A 22,724-nucleotide genomic window follows, 5' to 3' on the forward strand; every position below is an offset into this window, starting at 1 on the left:
GATTCAATGCAACTTAATTTCCAGTGAAACATTTTAACAAAATTATTGATGATAAATAATGAAATATTGGACTATTTGTCATTTTTGATTCATTGCAATTTATCTTTTTTTGCTACTGAGTATGTGCAGGAATTTTTTGCTTAGTTTCAAAATCTAATATCTATTGTAGTTTCTTTTATATCACTTTAGAAAATTATATGATTTTTGTGCCTTAAAAGTGAAAAAAATAGTGCATAACAGCACTCTACCTGCCATTTTTTTCCTTATAATTTTCATGATTTACCAAAAATTATTGAGAAAATTTTGCCTAACATACATACTTTTTTTTTAATTTAGAGAAGTACTTAATATATGTTTTTACTATTCTTTTTTATCATTATCTAATACTCTACTTAATGTTTATTTTTAACCATAATTATTGACTTCTAACATTATGTTTTTCCTCTCTCTCGCTCATTCTTTTAATGTCTTTTTACTCTTACTATATAAGTATGTTAACAGCTATTTGGTATGAAAAAGTTTAGCTTTAAATGTAAAAAAAAAAGTATTCTGTTTGCTATTATTGTTGTGTTTGTGTTCCCTTGCTTCCCTTAGATTTAGCTAATCCTTTACATTTCTAATTTTAAGAGTCGTGATTATTTTAAATGATATATGCTTTATATATTATTAGTTACTAGATTATATACAGTAGTACATCTACCTCTTGATTTAATATTATTTTAAAATGATAACATTGTCATGTTTAAAATATGTATTTTTACCATTTTATCTTTTGACAAATAATTTTTATATGTATGCATGTTTTTGTGAAGGTGAACACTTCTTTCCATTTTCTTCTTTGATAACACACACACACACACACATATTTATATTATACCATATATATACTATACTATACTATATAGAAAAAACAAGGTTATTTTGTTCCATACAGGTAGAAATATAGGAAAAATAGAAGTTGAAAATGCACTGAGAATAGTTAAAATATTTTTTATTATAATGATTTAACCAGTTTCACAGTTTACACTGATTTTCAAAAAGTCGAAATAGAAAGACGTGGCTTATGTCACAGCTGTCTTGCTTCTGACTAGCGTTTGAAGCGTGCCCTATTTTTGTAGGGAGTTCATGGCTCAAATTAGTATATGTTTTGAATAGGGTTTGATTGGTAGAGGACAGTCACATGACTGGTCTTAGAAATTTTTGTAGGTTCCCCACTATGTCTGTGTGCTAGTATCAAGTGACAATGTTTAGCATCATAAGTTAAATCTGACACAGTTGACTGAACAAGTCTAGGGGTTGTACTGAACAATCAATGCTCTGAATGTTTTCTTATTTCTTTATTGCCCACAAGGGGCTTAACATAGAGGGGACAAACAAGGACAGACAAAGGAATTAAGTCGATTACATCGACCCCAGTGCGTAACTGGTACTTAATTTATCGACCCCAAAAGGATGAAAGGCAAAGTCAACCTCGGCGGAATTTGAACTGAGAACGTAACATCAGATGAAATACCGCTAAGCATTTCGCCCAGCATCCTAACGTTTCTGCCAGCTCGTCACCTTATGCTCTGAATGTTTTCTGTCAAGTGTTTGTAGAGAATGAACACATGATTAAATTTAGAACCGTCTGTATGTTTGGCTGCTACGTTTGTGTGTTAGTGTCACATGGCAGTATATATTGCACCTAAAATGAAGGCCAACACAGTTGAATGAACATGTTTAGTTACAATCAAGGCACTCCAGATTTAATATCTGGTGGGAAAGTAGACAGGAGTCATTTGTATGTAGTCCAGTTGCTAAAGTTTAGGTTGATAGATGTGTAGGTTCCTCATCTTAAGTGGCAGAATGAGTTTTGTGTGTGAATAGTTATTTGTGTATATACTTTGTTAAAGCTTGTTAAGTCTGGGTTTGTACTTTTGTATGAAAGTATTTTCTTTGTTTATCCATGCTTTATCAGTGGTATTCCCTGAACATAGGTAGAGTGAGAAGACCTGGAATTTTTTTCAATGCTTTTATCTCTTTTGATGATTAGTATATCCAAGAATGGTAGTTGAGTTTTACTGTAGTCCATGCTTAAGTCCATATTATTGTTGATGCTGTTGATTAGGCTTTTGAAATCTATAAGTTGTTCAAATGTGTGCATCTGTAGGATTAGGCAGTCATCTATGTAATGTTTCCAGTTTTCTGGTAGATATTTGTATAAGTTTAAGCCGTATCTTAATTTTGATTGTTTATATATTTGGACCTCCATGTAAGCCATGACTAGATTGCCGTACATCAGAACAACTTTTGTCCCCAACGCAGTCCCAGATATTTGTTTGTAAATATTGCCATTGAAGTCAAAAAATTTGTTTTTTGAGGATAAACTTTAACCCTGCAGTGATGAAACTTGTTTCAATTCTGTCTGAAATTTCATGAGAAAATTTCTCAAGCCAGAAATTTATTGCCTCTAGTCCATATTGGTGTAGGATTGTAGTAGATAGGTCTACCACATCAAAAGATACAATAGTGGTATCATTGTTTATGGATTTGGGGATGTGGTTTAACAGGTCCAGATCATCCCTTACAAGACTTAGTATGTATTTTAAAATAGGTTTCAGTAATATATCTAAAAAGTTGCTGAGTCTGTGTTTCACAGTTCAGGCCTGCTACAATTAACCTAAATTTAAGGTCAGTGGGATATTGTATGTTTATGCAACTTGAAGTTAGTTCTTTACATGTATTCTTAATAGTTTGGTTCTCATGGATTCTTGGGAGACTGTAGAAGTAGCTAGTCTTGCAATCAAAATGGGTTAGGTAGACACGTTCTTTGTTTGTTACACCTTTTTGATATCTGTGAATGAGTGTGTTCAATTTAGTCGTCATCTTTGATTTTTGGTAATTATTTACCTTTTTGTAGTATTACCTTCTTGTAATATAGATAGTATGTCTCTTTTGTAGTGTTCAATATCCATAATAACTATAGCACTTCCCTTATCCGCTTCCTTCATTATTATGTCATTACTGTTTTTCAGTTAATTGTATAATATCCCATTCCTTTGGCTGACATTGGGCTTTATTTTTGGGTATGGAAGTTCTTTGTAAGGGAAGGTAGACATAAAGTCACAGGATTTATCTAAAGATTTATTCTTAACTTTCATAAGCTTGTAATCACTCTTGTTTCTTACAATTGATTCATCCCTGTTTTCTTTATCGTACAATTCCTCTGTTAGGTGTGGTTTTCTATGTGGTTTTCTATGTGGTTTTCTACAGAACTGTGAAATATCGTTCTGTATTTCATTGGAGTTAGGATGCTGTGATGGGGTAAATTTAATTTCTTCTTCTGAGAGAATTTTTTTGGATAGCTTAATTATCTTCAGTTTCTCATCTTTGGTTTGTACCTTCTGGTGCTGAGAACACTCTCGGTTGGATCTAAAAAGCTATTTTTCAAGGTTTTGCTTTTATTACTATTTCTATATGACATTTTCTCTGTTAACTTGTCTTCTTTTGTATCAATTCTGTACATTCGTTGTTCAGAATTGTTGTTTCTCTCTGTAATTGTTTTTTCAGTCGATAATTTTATTTGTTGGGTATGTCTTCAGTTTTGAGGAAAGTTCAGTCCAGTGGGAGAGAAAACTTCAATTCTTTAAGTTGGATTGTTGTTGAGGTAGTCTTGGATTATCATTATGAAACTGGTGAATATAATTTCCATATTTAGATGTTTGATTAATTATATATACTATATTATACTATATATATATATATATATATGTGTGTGTGTGTGTGTGTGTTATACATATATATATTATACTATATATATATAGTAAAATATATATACATATCAACTACTTATAGTTTTTCTCCCTGGAATGTGACAGAAGCTGTTCTCTGCACATTTTCAGTGTTTATTGCTCCTGAGCATTTGCCACATACAAAAACTATCTTCCCAGTTAGCCTTCCTATGATAGGAATTCAAGACAGGATGCCCCTGGGAGCTCCTCTATGCTGATGACCTTGCTGTAATTGCTGAGTCACTATCAGAACTGGAGGAAAAGTTTCAGGTGTGGAAGCAAGGATTAGAATTGAAGGGCCTTAGAGTTAACATAGCTAAAACCAAAGTCTTAATAAGTAGGAAGGCAGACAAACCACAAATCAGGTAGATGGCCCTGCTCGGTCTGTAGAATAGGTGTAGGTAGAAACTCCATAAGATGTACCCAGTGTAAGCTATGGACACATTGTTGCATATGCTCTATCATTGAACCCTCTTTGTGGAAAAATTCAGGTATGCACTGGTGTCCTTATAAACTGTCCTTCACTGTATTGAGCAAGTGGAAGCTGGTGGGCACCATATTCAGATTGTGCAGTGGGTGGGGCACCGTAATCCTTCTCAATTTGCCAGTTGCCTGAGTTGTCACCAAAGATGTGTGGTTGCACATTGTCATGGTTTCTTCCTTCTAATGGCTTCCGTTAAGCTTTTTGAGTGTCTCAATGTGCCATTTATTGTTTGAGGTGTAACCACATTCTCAAAAAAAAAAAAAAGGAGTCTGATATCCTTTTCATTTCAAAAGCAGTAACTATGACTTTCTGTGCTAATTACTAACTCCTGAACTTTTCAGTTCAGTTTCACTCTGGTCTACGACTAGCCAGCATTCCCACTTCACTTTTCTAACTAACCTATTTTGCTCTTTAATATCGCTCTGAGTTTCCCACCATAATTCCAATCATTCTCTTGCCACTTCCATTCTCTCACATCTGAGCAAATGTTCATGCCCTACACTATTGAGTACTCTCAACACTTCATTCCTATCCCCTTTTTCAACTACCCATTTCAGGCCCTCTGTTGTCATTGCTCTCTTTGCTGTTTCCTCCTCAGCCTACATATCCCAGGTTACTGAGTAGTCGAGTGTTGGTGCAAAGAGAAAATGCACCACTCAGTACAGTGGTTGGTGATAGGAAAGGCATCCAATCTTAGAACCAAGGCAAATAATATAATGACATATATATATGTATATGCATATAAATATATCACATAATATATATAAACAGTACACATTATATAAATACCTCATCTCACAAATATAATACTGAGTGTAATGGTTTACCTAATGGTGTTTATGTATATACGTGTCTGTATGGGGGGAGGGGTTAGTGTGTATTTCCTTGTCTTCACATTGCACAATAGTTGTAAATGAGCATCCCCATCTTACAAGCAGTGGCTTTCATTTCCAGTCTTGTGTAAAAAAATAACCAGCCATGGGGAGATATTACCTTGCTTTACAATAGGGAAACAGATGAGGATTGGCAACAAGAAAAGCATTAGGCTGTCAAAAAATCTGCCTCAAGACACACACACACATATATATCATCATCATCATCATCATCATCGTTTAACGTCCGCTTTCCATGCTAGCATGGGTTGGACGATTTGACTGAGGACTGGTGAAACCGGATGGCAACACCAGGCTCCAGTCTAATTTGGCAGAGTTTCTACAGCTGGATGCCCTTCCTAACGCCAACCACTCAGAGAGTGTAGTGGGTGCTTTTACGTGTCACCCGCACGAAAACGGCCACGCTCGAAATGGTGTCTTTTATGTGCCACCCGCACAAGCCAGTCCAGGGGCACTGGCAACGATCTCGCTCGAAAATCCTACGGGAGCCAGTCAGGCGGTACTGGCAACGGCCACGCTCAAAATGGTGCATGTCATGTGCCACCCGCACAAGAACCAGTCCAGGGGCACTGGCAACTATCTTACTTGGCTTGCCGGGTCTTCTCACGCACAGCACATTTCCAAAGGTCTCGGTCAGTAGTCATCGCCTCGGTGAGGCCCAATGTACGAAGGTCTTGCCTCACCACCTCAGCCCAGGTCTTCCTGGGCCTACCTCTTCCACGGGTTCCCTCAACTGTTAGGGTGTGGCACTTTTTCACGCAGCTATCCTCATCCATTCTCACCACATGTCCATACCAGCGCAATCGTCTCTCTTGCACACCACAACTGATGCTTCTAATGTTCAGCTTTTCTCTCAAGATACTTACACTCTGACGGGTATTTACATTGACATTACACATCCAACGGAGCATACTGGCTTCATTCCTTGCGAGCTTACGTATGTCCTCAGCAGTTACAGCCCATGTTTCACTGCCATGTAGCATGGCTGTTCGTACGCATGCGTCATACAGTCTGCCTTTTACTCTGAGTGAGAGTCCCTTTGTTGCCAGCAGGGGTAAGAGCTCTCTAAACTTTGCCCAGGCTATTCTTATTCTAGCAGCTACACTTTCAGCGCACCCACCCCCACTACTAACTTGGTCGCCCAGATAGCGGAAGCTATCGACTACCTCTAGTTTTTCACCCTGGAATGAGATAGAAGTTGTTTCCTGTTTGTTTACAGTCTTTATTGCACCTGAACATCTGCCACAAACAAAAACTAACTTGCTAGTTAACCTGCCTTTGATGTTGCTGCACCTCTTATGTGTCCATAGCTTGCACCGGGTACATCTTATAGAGTTACTACCTACTCCTTTTCTACATACTGAGCAGGGCCATCTACCTGAAGGGGTTTGTGTTTTATCTACCTTCCTACTTATTAGGACTTTGGTTTTAGCTAGGTTGACTCTAAGGCCCTTCAATTCTAGACCTTGCTTCCACACCTGAAACTTCTCCTCTAGTTCTGATAGTGACTCCGCAATTAGGGCAAGGTCATCAGCATAGAGGAGCTCCCAGGGGCAACCTGTCTTGAACTCCTCTGTGATTGCCTGGAGGACTATGATAAATAAGAGGGGGCTGAGGACGGAACCTTGGTGGACCCCTACCTCTAGCCGGAATTCATTGCTGTACTCATTTCCAACCCTCACCTTACTGGCAGCATCTCTGTACATGGCTCGCACAGCTCTCACTAACCATTCTTCTATCCCAAGTTTCCTCATTGACCACCAGATAAGGGATCGGGGGAACCTGTCAAAGGCTCTCTCCATGTCAACGAAAGCCAGGTACAGAGGTTTATCCTTAGCTAGGTATTTCTCCTGCAACTGTCTCACTAGAAATAAGGCATCAGTAGTGCTTTTACCTGGCACGAACCCAAACTGCATCTCATCTAAATTGATTCGCTCCCTAATTAGTTGGGCTATGACCCTCTCTGTAACTTTCATAACCTGATCTAACAGCTTGATGCCTCTGTAATTATTTGTATCTAAAGCGTCACCTTTACCTTTGTAGCAGTTGACTATGATGCTGCTACACCAGTCATTGGGTATGACTCCTTCGTGTATCACCTGGTTCGTAATACGGGTGACTAGGCTATAGCCAACACTGCCAGATATTTTGAGCATCTCTGCAGTGATTCCTGATGGGCCGGGGGCTTTCCTGGTCTTCATACTCTTAATTGCTTTATCTACCCTGGTACTATCAACTCGGATAGCTGGTCCCTCTATTGGGTCGACATACGGCAGGCTCTCTTTCTCCCATTCATTCTCTTTATTAAGCAATCTATCATAGTGGCATCTCCAGACCTCTTTCTTTGCATCCTCATTTAATGCAAGCGTACCATCATCCATGCGAACACATTTCTCTCCTACATCACTATTCTCTCTCCTACACTGTCTTGCAACACGAAATACCTTGAGTCTTTGGTCCTCACAGCGCAGAACATTGGCAAATCTTTCCTTATCTGCTTCCCCTCTGGCTAAATAAACCTGTCGCCTAGCCTCCCTTCTGGCACATTGGTACAATTCCCTGCTACCACTGTTCTTCCAGTCCTTCCAAGCCTGTTTCTACCTCCTTGTTCCACCACCACGTTACTCTGGGTCGGGAGGGGACCTTACACCACCCACAAATCTGGTCGGTGGCTTTCAACAGGTTGTCCCGCAGAAATCTCCAATTGTCTTCCACGTTGTATGATGCTATATCCCCTTCTATTTCGTTAAATGCTTCAAGTAACTTGTCTCTAAGTCTCTGTCCGTTTGCAGGGTCTTTAAGCTTCCACACCCTTCTCCTTCAAGCCTGTCTAATTCTGGGCACCCATTTTGCCTTGATCCCAAATATATTTATATCAGTGGCAACTCTGGCACTTGGGCTGCTTGGGCTTAGCCCAAGTATAAATTTTGTAAAGTGATCTTGTATTTGCAAGCTGATTTAATTTCTGCCAACACTGACTTCAAGTATGTAATTATAGTCAATAACTCGGGCTCCTTTTATTGAGCTTCGTCACAGTATATTTTATTTTTTTGTTCAGCATTTGGCAGTCGTCTTAAAGGTGCCCCGTGTCAAAAAATATCATTCATAGCTGACGTTCTCTCGACTTCGTTCACACATGCCTGACTCAAGCTCTGAAGTTACAGCCTGAGTTGTTATCAATAATCATAAAAATTAAAAGTAATTCAAATTTAATGTTTTCTTGAAACAATAAATTTCTATAGAGATTAGGATTTAAATTCCCAATTTATGAAAAGTTTCCGTTCTACAATATTCTTAAAGGAATGTAAAAATTATCCAGCAACTCAGACTAATACGAACAAGCCTGGTAGGTGTAAAAGACTAACTGGCATCTCTTGTCAAGAATACAGGTGACAGTCAGATCACTGCTGTTTGTTGTGCACCCTGCTATTGTTATTTGATTGCTGTTATTCTGTGCATCTGTGTGTAAAGATCAGTTGTGTTTTGCAGGGTTGCTTTATTTTTACCCTTAACTTAGAAATGGAGAAAGACATAGTCCTAGATATACAAAAACTAGCCATTTGGGGCTAGAAATATTGCAGAAAAACCTGAAATTCTTCAAGCAGGCACGTGTCTTATGCAAAATCTGTTATGAGCCCAAGTGACGATGATGATATTAATATCATTGTCATCAACTTTGTGTGCATTTTCTATGTTCACATGGGTATGACAATTCAACAGGATTCATTGTCTCATTTTTAGTATAGCTTCTGCGGCTGGATGCACTTCCTAATGTCAACCACTTCACACACGGTTTTGGGTGCATTTTTTCATGGCACCAATATACATTTATATATCAGATACAAATTACAAACTATTATTAAGATCTTCTTTTTTTACCTTCTACCCTTGAATGTTTCTATTTCTTAACATTAGAAAATCTGGTATCATAAATCAATGAAAGAGCATTCAATCAAATTTCATATTAAAGATCTGATATTAACATATATTACATACGTTAGCAGCACTTACAAGCATGCTACTATATGAAATCTTGATTCTGTTTTGTAAATATAGTTATTTACATTTTAGCTTATGTTTAAAATGTAAATAGCAATATCTGCACTTATATATCATCCTACTAATTTTCAGTTGATTCATTTATTTTCATTATAAATTTTCTGTACAAAATGTTTAGTTGAATTATTATATTTAAATATTTTTCATATTCCTAAGTGTTGAACATTAATACTTTTATATATTTCTATATTTCACCTCTTTTCATATTAAATTGCAACTCATTTACAGTTAATGTTATGAAGATTTTAGACATTTGGTAACCCAAAATGAATCTTATTTTTCCGTTTATTAAATATGATTATAATTTCATCTCTTAATCAGGGTCCCATGGGAATGAAAGGTGCATCAGGTACTAAGGTAAACTATTTTCTATAATTTTCTTTTCATGGCATTTAAGATATAATTATACCAATGAATTATGATTGTGTCTCTTTCATGTATATATTTTTGAAGATTTTTATTAATTATATTTCTGATATTCTTCATATTGTATTCTTTCTCAGCATATTTTAATAATAAATTAAGAAACAGAACCGTAAAACAAAAGTCCTGTTTATTTTTAGCTGAGAGATACAAAAATTTACATTCTAAAAAAATCACACTGTAAATATTGATTTTGCACATTCAGATTTTCTAACCTTTCAATTGCATGTTTATCGTTTATTTGCCATATATATTATCAGGGAGAAAAAGGAGAGAAAGGTGACTATGGACCAATGGGATTACCAGTAAGTTCTGAAGATGCATGCACTGTCAACTGGATGTATTCAATGGAATCTAATAAAATAATTTTCTTTCTCTTTGTGATTATTTGTAAAATCTATTCTATAATCCTTCTTATATTCTGTTATATGAGTATTGTTTTTGCTTGTTTATTGTAGCTTCTGTTATTCTATGTACTTGTCACTTTATGTAAACTTTCTATTTCTATCAAACTCCATTTTATTCTCTGTTCACACATATAGCCTCTCTTCCATTCTCTTTCCCTCACTCTCTCTCTCTCTCTTTCTTTCCATCTCTCTCTTTCTCTCTCTCTCCATCTCTCTCTCTCTCTCTCTCTATATATATATATATACATATATATATATGTGTGTGTGTATATATATATATATAAATATATATATATATATATATGTATATATATATATATATATATATAATGTTTATTTTGGAGCATGTTAATATATGTGTGTGTACATTTCTTATTCATTTGTGTTTAAGACCTCTGGTAAAGTAACACAGGCAGACAGAATAAAATTATTGTCCTATTTCTGATTTAATACTAAGCCTTATAAGTAGTTTCCTCTATATATAATACACCAAATGCATCTGTATTTGCATAAGATCCTAAGTAACTTTGCTCGACTCTTAAAACTGGTCATGTGATATCTCATGCAAACTAAATGTATAAAATGAATTTTAGGACTTGAAGGATTTTGAACAAATATAGTTATTAGAATTGGGAAGCTAACATGGTTCTGTTCTAGCATAAATTGTTTAGAAAATACTTAATACCAAAGTGATTTCGCAACAATGTAGAATCTGATACCAGTATAAGTGATACTTGCCTTGAGCTCTTTCAATCTGCAGTGTATTAGACAAGTTATTGTAAATACGTTTTGATATCATAATTAAATAACTCCCCCAAACACTATGTATTTTATATTATTTCACAAATAATTTTCCTCTTAATTTTTTGCATCTTTCTATATATAACATAATTATTCATCTTCAAGTGTTATGTCCAATTACTTAACATTTGATTTAACTTCATCTCTATTTTTAGAATCTAGTATTCTTATGTAAATTTGCTTAAGATATTTTTTGTAGCCTAAAATATTCAATCTGACTTTCATCCAATATTTCAACAGTTCAAATGTTATGAATACTTGAGTTTCAGTTTATAATTTTCAGTTCCTTGAATTTGAATTTATTGCCTTCAGATATTAGCATTTATTCAGATAAAATGCATCTAGATTAAGAGAAATATACAGCATAAATTTAACTATATGAACTTAAAAAATATATATATGGAGTCGATTAACAATTTATCTAAGAAGTTATTTTAAAATATACAAAAACAGTACATTTCTTTACCTAGTTCTATACAATTTTCTTATAATCATGCATGCAAATATTATTCCATATCTAGCTAAGGAAAATAACTTTCTTCTGGTTATATTTTCTCTAAATGCGAGACAGTTGATTCAGTTTTAAAATCTCTTTTTGATAAAAGTAGATGATTTCAGTCTTGGAAATGAACAAATACAATTCATTTTTACTAGTTTATTCATTTCATACAACAATTTATATAAATTTTTATCTTAATAAATTCATTGGCATGCTATTATTTATATATAGTTACACTTTTGGATACATTCAATGTTGCATGTAATTTCTTATTAATGATGATAATAATAATAATAATAATAATAATAATAATAATAATAATAATAATAATAAACAACTTTCATGGAATGAATAAACATTTTGTAAAAATGTCAGCATGGAAGACAATCTGAAGATTGTCTTGCTTACTATCAGCACTGTTATGTCACTGAATATTGACTCTTTGGATGCACTTATGACTTAAACCTGGAAATAAAGTTCATTAAATCACTTCTAGGCCTTTCTTAAGTTGCAAATAACACCAGATTGTAAAGAAGACTGCAATTGAGAGGTGTGTATTGTCTAGCTTGTTACTGCAATTTCCTACTATATTCATGTACAGAGAAATTTAGTAGAGTGGGAGAAACTTCAGATTCTACTTACAAGTTTCATTTTTGAGCCGCTGATTTTCTCATATTTTCAACTTAAATGTTAAATATAAATCTTATTTCAATTTAATGACCATACAGCTATAGAATTGTATATTATCGATTCTCTAAAATTGTGTCTGATTTAGAAATCCTTCGTGATTTTTAATAAAGATAATGGCAAAGGATCAGGTTTGACCTTTCCCTTATATCCGCAATGGCTACAGTAATTCCTCAATTATCGCGGGTGTTATGTTCCATCCCCACCCCTGAGATAGATGAAAATCCACGAAGTAAAAACAGTATGTTTTTGCGGGGGTTTTTTTTTTTGTAATTTGTGTATATATTTTTTTATTATAAAGGCAAAACAACACCACAGAGGAATTGATGTAAGCTTAAATAATAGACTACGATAGGTGAACCGTGATATGGCGAGAGATTACTATATTTTATTTTTCTTTCTGCAAGTGTTACAGATGCTCGCAAGTAATTATAATCCTCTAATGAAGAGAGCTCCAAAAGTTTATTGTAGAAAAATCCGATACAAGCATCAGCATGGTTCAGTAATTTTTTTCTACTGCAGGTTTTCTCACTTGTTCTAAATGCCTATTTTTGTCTGCAGTTTACTTTTATTTTTTTCTGACCTTTACTTACTGGGTCTTCACAGCTGTTAATTTTCTTAATTCACATAATTCTTTGTGTCTCCCTCAGTGCTAAAGAATGATAAATGTTCAGTTTGAAGCAAATGAAATATGTATTTTATCTATTATTTTCTTTTTGTAAAAGAATGGGAAATTTCAAGGAACATAACTCTAATTCGCCTTGAGAAGAGTTGTGTTTCTTGATTATAACTACAAGCTAATTTTTATGAAACTCCCAGGAAAATATTTTTATTGATTCAAGCGTTTGTTTTATGGTTATAAGAACAACTCTTATTGATTCTTTAATTATTAGCTTCATATTCTACTGTCACCAAATAAATAGATCATTTCTTTTTATGCAATTCTAGCTATAAGTGGTTCATTTATGATAAAAGCCAACAATGACAATTTATATACTTCTGATAAAATTTCCAAATTTTATTATAAAGATTTAAAGACTGATTGCCTTCATTGATAAAATCAATATTTCATATTTAAACGTTAAAATTTTATAGATTTCTGTGTTTTCTGTTTGTATTTTTTATTACAATATTTTTTTTTATGTTCATTTAAAATAATATACATTTGCAACATTTGTTTATCAAGTAATATTTAATTTTTGTTAAGGTAAACACCTGAAAAATTAATTTTGTTACACTTAAGAATATCCATCATTAATAGTAGAATAGGACTTAGTATTATAAAATTTTATATTTGAGTTAATGTTGTGTATGTGTGTGTGTGTGTGTAATCTTCCATCCTTTATGAGCTGGACAGTCATGCTCTAGTGTCTGCTTTGGTATGGTTTCTATTGCTGGATGCCCTTCTTAATGCTTACCACTTCACAGAGTATGCCAGGTGCTTTTCATAGCACCAGCACTAATGAGGTTGCCTTTCAATTCACAAGGTGAAGATATATATCACACAAAGACACACATGTACATATACACATGTACTCATGTGTGTATGTGTATAAATATATATTTATATATGTATATGTGTGGTGTGTTTATATATGTATATTTCACTATGACCATCATATCAACATCTCATTAGACACTCTTCCATGCTTGTATGCAAAAAGTTTTCTGTGACCAGATGTTCTTCATATTTTCAACTTTTTTCACCTGTTTGCAAGCAAGGTAATATTTCCCCTAGTTAGTTTGATACAACATTGAAATGGTTGAGCATGTTTTCACAGCAGATTGCAAATTGACACTATTTGTATAACACAATAAGCAGTGTCAAGACGAGGTTGAACGAACACACGTGCATACATATATATGGGTTTCTATCTATTTCCAATTACCATATCAATTTATAAGGCTTTGGTCAACCCAAACTATAGAAAATGACACTTGCCCAAAGTACCATGCAGTGGGACTCTTGGCTAGGAACTTCTCTTGCAGTTGTCTCAATATGATGAGAGAATCAAAGAAATGCATCTTGTCTAAGTGGGTTGTGTTCCTAACCAAGTGTGCTAAGACTTACTTTCATAACTTAGTCCATCAGTTTCATACCTTCTGAGATGCTTCTTTCTAGAGCACCTCATTTACTCCTATAACAGTTGATGATTATAATACTGCTGTGCTAGTTATTAGGTATAACATTTCCCTGTATAATTTGGTTATCTGAGGAATTTCAACCATGTTTCGTGGTCTGCTACCACAACAGCTCCTTTATAGGATCCAGTTAGCTCAAGACATCATCAGGAGGAACCACGTCCGGTTTCGGCCCCTACTCCTCTATCGTTTTGATGTGGCGGGGCCCCCCCTTTCGGAATTGTCTTCAGCTCTGGTGTTGGGTGCATGTCTCCTTTCTTCCATTCCCTGGCCTCTTCGATGCAGCATCAACGAGTGTCAGCGTCCAACTGACTGTCTTGTCAAATTCCCCTTTTTATACCTGCAGCTAGGCTCCAGCAGGCTGCCCCAGCAAGTTGTCACGTGACACTGTCTAAATTTCCCGCTGCTAGGGTCCAGTAGGCAGCCCCAGCAAGTTGTCACATGACACTGTCTAAACTACCCGCTGCTAGGCTCCAGCAAGTAGCCCCATCAAGTTGTCACATGACACTGTCTAAACTTTAACTGACAATGGAGGGCGCATAATCTTAGCCCACACATGCTCTAACTAAGACTGTCACCTGTCAATCAGCGAAGCCACTTCAGTGTCAGCCTGTCTCACCTAGTGATGTTATTTTCCTGCCGACATGTTATGACTTTCAAGCCATATTTGGTCTTCCCGCTTCAGCCATATATAGAAGCTGGCTTTTTCGACCGCCTCCTGTATCCTCCTTATCAGTTTTCTCAGTTCCGAGCTTGAAAACGCAAATCTTCTCTTGAATAGCGCTGTCATTTTCCTTTCAATGAAGCCTCTAGCCCCCACTGCCAGATGGTAGTACCCGGCAGTCCATCCCTGTTCTCTGCACTCTTCGATTAGTTTCTCGTATCTCTTCTCCTTTCGTTTCTCTGCATTTTCGATGTTTTCTTCCCATGGTACTGTCAGTTCTAGCAAGATTCCTATTCTCTGTTCTGTGTTCCATATGACTAAGTCTGGTCTTTTTGTTGTTTTTATTAGTGGAAAAATTGCTAGACTTCCCAAATCCGTGGCCAGCTCCCAGTATCCCTTCCATCTTTCGTCTATCTCGTATATTTTATTTGGAGGCCTGACCTTATGTCCTTTTCCCTCCTTCTGGAAGTATATTTTCCTGCGTTTTTCCACTTTGGGGTACTCTCCCCTATTGTATCCCTCGATCTTATCAGTCTTTCCCTCCCCTCACCTCCTTACTACATGATCTGTCCATTACTTCATATCTACATATCCCTGTCTCATACATTCTTCATTCCACCTCTTCATCCCTCTCTTTAGTCTTCTTCCAGACCCTTCCAATCCATCAAGGATAGCTCTAAGCAGAATCACTATAAACCCTGGATACTTTAGTCCTGAAGACAACCTCTGTAGCACTGGTAACACAAAAAAGTGCATCTAGTCCATATCGTAGAGTGGTTGATGATAGAAAAAGCATCTAGCTAAATTCATGAACACTCCAATGCAATGATGTGTGTGTGTGTGTACATATATGTTTAAACTGAGGAATAGATATAATCAATTTCATCATTTAATTTTGCATTAGTGAATGGTTGTATTTTACTAATTATGTGTCTGATTTTTGTTTTATTTGTTTTATGTAAGTATTTACCATTTAAAGACTATAATGAAGTAGCCCAACTAATCTTTCTTATTAACACACACAAAAAAAAACACTGATTCTAACCTGCATTTTATTTTTTCCAATACTAATTTTAATCATTATTGAAATTTCATACATTGATTTTAGAATTTGTTTTCATTGTTTAGTATTACTCAATTTTGGCTTTGTATATATATCTCTCTCTCTCCTCTCTCTCTCTCACTCCTCTCTCTCTCTCTCTCTCTCTCTCTCTCTCTCTCTCTCTCTCTCTCTCTCTCTCAATTTGAAATTAAACTCAGAATTTTTTTTTGCATATTAAGTTTGATAACTTTTTTAATGGTTACGTATATCTCAGATTTACTTACATCCATTTTGTTATTTTATTAAACTTACTTTTTATCATAAATAGTTTAAACTGTAACTTTACAATTTTATTAACAAAGAAAATATTGATTTAAATATGTAATGCTGTGAACAAAATATATAACAAAATATTAAATCTAATATGTAACAATAAAAAAGAAAAATCATTCAAATGACTAAATTACTATTTCTATCCTTACAGGGTCCTCCTGGTCCAGCAGGTATCCCTGGATTTGCTAAAGATGGAGCTCCTATATGTGCTTGCACTAAAGGAGAAAAAGGAGACCAGGGCAAGCCTGTATGTAGATTTCCACCCAATTTATAATTTTGTGTAATTGCTTGTTTTTATGTGCTAATTAACTGTTATTGGTGTAAGAGTCAATTTTGATTTTGTTCATCAATTATACATTAATTTAAATGTGAGTTGTACAGAAACTAATGCTAAAATAAACAGCTTTTTTTTATTTAGTGGAATACATCATCTAAATTACACTCGTTGGTAGAGTACCTCTTCCTCTATAGTAAGTCTTCTTCCTGTTCTTCATTGCTGGCAAATAATGAATTCTAAGCAGAAGCAACCTGTTATCATTAGTTGTTGATAAGGGAGGGGTGCAGGCTCTCCAACCTCCACAGAAGGTTACAGATTGTATACAGAGATGGTGCTGTTGACAAAAAACAAAGTACATAGATGGACAAAGTTGAAAGAAAAGGAATATGCAGTGTGAGAACATCAGCTGCAGTCACTGACATGAATTGCTGGTGAGTGGAAATATTGATTTGAGCTAAAAGACAAGTCACAATCTGTGAACTTGAGGCACAACCCTGGGTTCAGTCTACAATGCATTATAGAAGATGATGGAAGACTTTGGATATTGGAAAGTGTGTGTGAAGTGGGCATCTTGGCTGTTGACAGTTTGAAGGAGAGAACAATGAAAAGTCTACTTTGATCTGCTGGAAGTGTTGGAATCCAATGAAGCTATTTTTTTTTCTGATCTTATGACAGGGGATGAAACATGGGCAGATCTTTATAATCTGGAATCAAAGGCTCATTCCATAGTATGGTATCAAATCTTTTCTCCAAGGCCTAAGAAGTTAAAAGAGCCAGTGACCAAAGCAGAAAGTCATAGTGGTTGTATTTTGGAATGACACAATCATCCTCCTTGATTTTTTGAAATGTCAAAGTACCAAGAACAATGCATTAAGATAGTCAAAATGCTTAGAGCAACCATTAAAAAGAAGAGACCAAATATGAATCTGAAAATGATCCTAGTTCACCATGGCAATGCATCACCACACACATCTTTAACAATAAATCAGGCAGTCAGCAAATTAATCCCCCATGTAGACCTGATCTGGTAGTCTCCAACTTCTACTTCTTTGGTCTAATGAAGGATAATCTTCAGGGACAGTGTTTTGACAACACAGATATGGTGAAAATGATGGTGAAGAAGTGAAGACTATGTCAATTAAGTAACACCTGTATGGAGGAAGAATTACCCTACTAACATGCACAATTTGAATGACTTATATCAGTTGTTACAAAAGTTATTCCCAATTTTGCATTATTTTTTATCCAACTCTTGTGTAAATGTATAGTACCTTGATATCCTTATTTTCAAATATGTTAACTATTTGTTATTCCTAATCAATATACCATTCTTCTTAAATGCATTTCTACTACTTATCGAAATCATTTTGTTGGAATTCAATATCCATCAAGTAATTTCTTTCCAGTGTTCCCTCATTTGTCCTCATTTTCATCTGATGTGCGTGTCTAATAATCTGAATTAAGCTGTCATCACAATTGTCTTTCATATTCTCAAGAAATAATTTCATTACACTCTAGTAATTTAGAGAACTGCCTATCTCAGAGTAATATTTAATCTTTGTGAACATGAAAGAAATTATTAAAAATCAAAAATAAATTTCTTATACAACACCTTGTCATAAAATTTGATTTTAGTGATGCTATGCCAAACTTAGTCACTGCCTATGAATTGACAGAAACTTTGTTGGAATCTAACCTAATTTTAGAGATATGCTGAAACATTAAACACAGTTTAGTAGTAAAAGTATATTTACTACTGTTAAATGTATCCATTATTTTTTAAAACAATTCTTACTAGTTCCTTGTTTTATTATTTCTACATCATTAGCACTTATACAGGATTAATCTACAATTAATCCTAATATTCTACTTGTAATGAGATCAATATTAATAGTATAAATTTGGAAATGATAGTAATTGAAGTATTTAAATATAATTCCATTTGATTTACTGTCCTTTTTCTTTGCCACTAAAGAACATTTAAATATGATTTAATAAAATAATAATTGTTCAACTGTAGGTTCCTTGCTACATACAACAATATTAAAAAAATACATTATATTCATTTAATTAAGGCAGTGGATAGCAAAATTCTTAGAGCAGTATTTAGTTACATCACTTTACTACATTTTCAATTCAAAATTCCATCAAGGTCAACTTCATTTTTCATTCTTCTTGGATTCATAAAATAACGGCCATTCAGGCACTAGAATTGATTTAATCAACTGCATTCATACCCACCAAGTTTGTGGCCTTGTATTATACTAGAAATTAAAATTCATTTAATTAAAAGGAAGACATTTTATAACATTTGTAATATGGCTTGTAAGATTTTCTTTTCCATTCTTTATTGCAGGGAATAAATGGACTCAATGGCCCTCTGGGATTACGAGTAAGAAAATTTCATGTTATAATTAATTGTTTTCTATTATGCAATTAAGTGACCAGATTGGTCTTCATATAACCTCTACAACTGAGACTAAATATTGTGAAATTGTTACCTCATTTCTATACTCAAATTAGTTGCATTTTACATTTTGTTTTATTTGTGAAACTCAACAAAATACAAACTCCACTGACTGACAATTTGACTACTTAGCAATAAGAAAGACGTCCGACTCTAAAATCCATCCAACAATAAAATTACTGTTGATAAATATAAATCACTAAAAAATACTGAGTTCTCACATTTTCATTCCTTTTTGTTTGCTTTCTTCACACAAACACACACTCACATCTGTGTGTGTCATAAACACACACATCTCTGTTAGTGTGTGTGTGTGTGTGTCTCTGTTTCTATTGATAAATAGACAACCATACAGATATGAAAGAAACTCTGTTCAAAATTGTAAACATATTTTCCAGTCATTTTTTTTTTTTTTCCTATTCATCTTTTATTACAATAAGTATGACAATTATTTTCTGAAATAAAGCAAAATAGGTAGTAAAGTATCCAAGAAATTCATATATCTTTATTTAATGACAATGAAGAATTTCTTTTGTTGCAAAAGATGTACATTTCAATTCTAGATCATTGTATACTTTTGAAATTCTTGCATTACATGTACTTACAGGTTTTCCTGTTAATCACATAAGTGTTAATGCTAGCAATATAACAAGACTTCATTATCATGTGTCATACTCTGTTAGAGCCATGGTGATCACTTTCTTCCAATGATCTATTGATAGTCAAATTTCTTCATTTCTGATGATGAGGCTGGTCCACTTCTTGATGTTATTGTTTAGGTTATCTTCTGCTAATCTCAGGAGAGAATTCCTACCACATTACCTCCTCATACATTATTCCAGCATATCATCAAGTTCTTGAGATATGTTCAAAATAGCAAAGTTATCCTTTGGATAAGTGTTCACAGAAGTATTGCTTTCATGGCAATCTTTTCTAGTATGAAATTTTTGGATCTCCTTTAAATGTACACCATCAGGATTTGCCTGCATGTTCACATCTCAAATACTATCAACTAGTTTTCATCAGTTGTTTCTAGGGTTCATATGGACGTGTGTGTGTGCATAAGAGAGAGAATGAGTGAGTGAAGGTGTGTGTTGTCATGTATGTGCAAGTGGCACTCACTCAGCCTCTTTCCCTCTCTCACACACAAGCACACATCTTACAGATACACATAAATAAATACATATGCATACATCTTTTTTTTGTATATATGTGTGCATGTGCATGTGAGAGAAAGAGTAGGTGACTGTATTTCATCATAACATATAGAGAAATGGATGTCATTTAAGATACACACTCATATAGAAAATGTGACGTCATCATCATGGTATAAAATGTTTACGTTAGTTGACTTATAGAAAAGATTATAATGTAAAATTTGCATAATGCAACACTTTTACACCCCTCTCATTTTATCATGTAATAGCCCAACCCCCATAGTTGGCCCATTATCAAATTTTATTGAAGTCCAATTGGCCTATAATTGAACTGGGTGTTAGTTCAACATGTATACAAAGTTTGGTGAAGATTGGTTTCCTGGTTTGGGCAGCAAGATTGTAACAGACAGACAGAAATTACCATTTATATATAAGATTAGAATTAGTTTGGTTTACTTATTTGTTGTAAATGCTGCTTTTAGTCTGTCTTTTGCTTACATGTTCTGTATTGTTCTCTCTTTCATGATTCAACAAAGGTAACCAAAAATATTTTGCTTTTTGACATATATTTTGTATTAATTTATGAATGATATTTCAGTCACTCATTTTCAATTGGTTAGAAGTATACAATAAACATTTCACAGTGGAATTGAACCAGTGAGTGTGTTAGATATTGAGACAGTATGACTCTCCCCAGACACAATAAAATTTCACAATTTATATCTATTTAAAGAAAAAAATAGACTTTCTATATTCATATTCAATATTACCCTTTATCAAAAATAATCTACAATATTCCATTTATAGGCGCAGGAGTGGCTGTGTGGTAAGTAGCTTGCTTACCAACCACATGGTTCCGGGTTCAGTCCCACTGCGTGACACTTTGGGCAAGTGTCTTCTACTATAGCCTCGGGCTGACCAATGCCTTGTGAGTGGATTTAGTAGACGGAAACTGAAAGAAGCCTGTCGTATATATGTATATATATATGTGTGTGTGTCTATGTTTGTCCCCCCAACATCGCTTGACAACCGATGCTGGTGTGTTTACGTCCCCGTAACTTAGCGGTTCGGCAAAAGAGACCGATAGAATAAGTACTAGGCTTACAAAGAATAAGTCCTGGGGTCGATTTGCTCGACTAAAGGCGGTGCTCCAGCATGGCCGCAGTCAAATGACTGAAACAAGTAAAAAAGAGAGTAAGTGAGCATAGTAGAGCAATAATATGTGGTGTCCTTTAATTAAGAAATTGTGTTGGAAAAAATCAATATCTTTTCACTGAAATTTACAAAAAATTGTAAATTTGTACTCTCAGGGACCCGCTGGACCTAAAGGAGTTAAAGGTGATGTAGGTGCAACAGGACCACGTGTAAGTAACTTTTTTTATGCTCAACCAACTAATATTTATTGTGAATACTTTAAATTATTGTTTGGTTACTTACAGCATATATTATAACAATTTTGTATGCTCTTTCTTTATTACCTTTGTTTTAACTCATGCTTGATTTACTTTAAATTATGGTGATCTTAGTTTAAATGAGAAAAGTGTATACTTTGTTGTATGCAGAGGATTCCATGCTGGTAGAATCAGTAATAGAATGTCGGCAGCAATTTCAACAATAAAGATGTATTACTGAAGAGAAAAAAAAACCTCTTGTTCTATTTTGAAAGTCATTGAAGAGTAACTGGATGGGATATTTCATGGGAATAACCAGCCTCATTATTAGCATTGGCAATTTTGTGGTCAATCTTTTCTCCAATTTAAAACATAAATATTAAGTAAAAAAAAATGTTGTTAGCTAACAAATCTCTACAATTATACTGAATCTTTGTTGAACTTTACCTAAAGTTATTGTGGTTGTAGGATTGAAATGCTAAACTATTGATCAAAATCTTGCTACAGCCAGTATGTTGAATTCCTTTCTAGACAAGATATGAAATTTTTGCTTGCTTGAACAACAAAAGGATATTTCAGTCTTCATGTTTGATGGTAACAAGTGCATACAGCTATTAAATAATTGCTCTTATTCCAAGCAAACTAGTACTTAAACATGATGGAAAATTGTATTAAAAGTGAATAATGTTGAAACTAGCTTTGCACTAATAAATACCAATTGAGTAATTTAAAAAATTATGAAGAATAAAACTAAAATACAAAGAAAAAAACTTTATCAAATAATTATCTTCTTATTTCATTTAAATTTGAAACATGAATTTTAAATTGTTCAATTGATATTGATAATGAAATAAAGAAAAGATTGATAATATGGAGAACTGTATTAATATCAAAACCTTTATGCATTAACCATTTCAAATAGTTTAACAATTTGGTGGAACTCTTGTTTCAGGGACCAAAAGGTAAAAGAGGCAGGCGTGGTGGAAAAGGAGAAAAAGGAGACCAGGTTAGTAGGTTCTATTTTATTAAATATTAATACTAGTAGGTTTATCTTGAAGCATAAATTACACTCAATGCATTCATTTAAACATATCATGCACTTATGCACTTTTAAAGCTAACTTAAATTTTTTTCCCCTAAAATTTACAATATTGTACTAAAAACCTATTAGGCTTTGAGATTTATAATGTTTGTGTGTGGTACAAACGTTTTATTTTTGTTTTTATTT

The 22,724-nt window shown here is 34.3% G+C and overlaps 1 protein-coding gene across 43 annotated transcripts in view; it reads left to right on the forward strand.

Annotated features, from left to right (window-relative positions):
- Nucleotides 1-22,724, forward strand: part of LOC106873237 (uncharacterized) — a 229,508-nt gene that overhangs the window by 194,622 nt on the left and 12,162 nt on the right. For 36 of the 43 annotated variants that reach the window (XM_089345158.1, XM_089345199.1, XM_052977064.2 and 33 more), the window contains 6 exons: nucleotides 9,528-9,563; nucleotides 9,890-9,934; nucleotides 16,356-16,451; nucleotides 18,838-18,873; nucleotides 21,416-21,469; nucleotides 22,449-22,502. In XM_089345158.1, coding sequence (XP_089201284.1) covers nucleotides 9,528-9,563; nucleotides 9,890-9,934; nucleotides 16,356-16,451; nucleotides 18,838-18,873; nucleotides 21,416-21,469; nucleotides 22,449-22,502 — 321 coding nt within the window. The remainder of the gene's footprint in view (nucleotides 1-9,527; nucleotides 9,564-9,889; nucleotides 9,935-16,355; nucleotides 16,452-18,837; nucleotides 18,874-21,415; nucleotides 21,470-22,448; nucleotides 22,503-22,724) is intronic. The other 7 variants (XM_089345236.1, XM_089345298.1, XM_089345350.1 and 4 more) reach the window with 1 other exon arrangement.

The sequence above is a fragment of the Octopus bimaculoides genome, chromosome 2 (genome assembly GCF_046866305.1).
Source record: "Octopus bimaculoides isolate indiv1 chromosome 2, ASM4686630v1, whole genome shotgun sequence".
Lineage (NCBI taxonomy): Eukaryota > Metazoa > Mollusca > Cephalopoda > Octopoda > Octopodidae > Octopus > Octopus bimaculoides.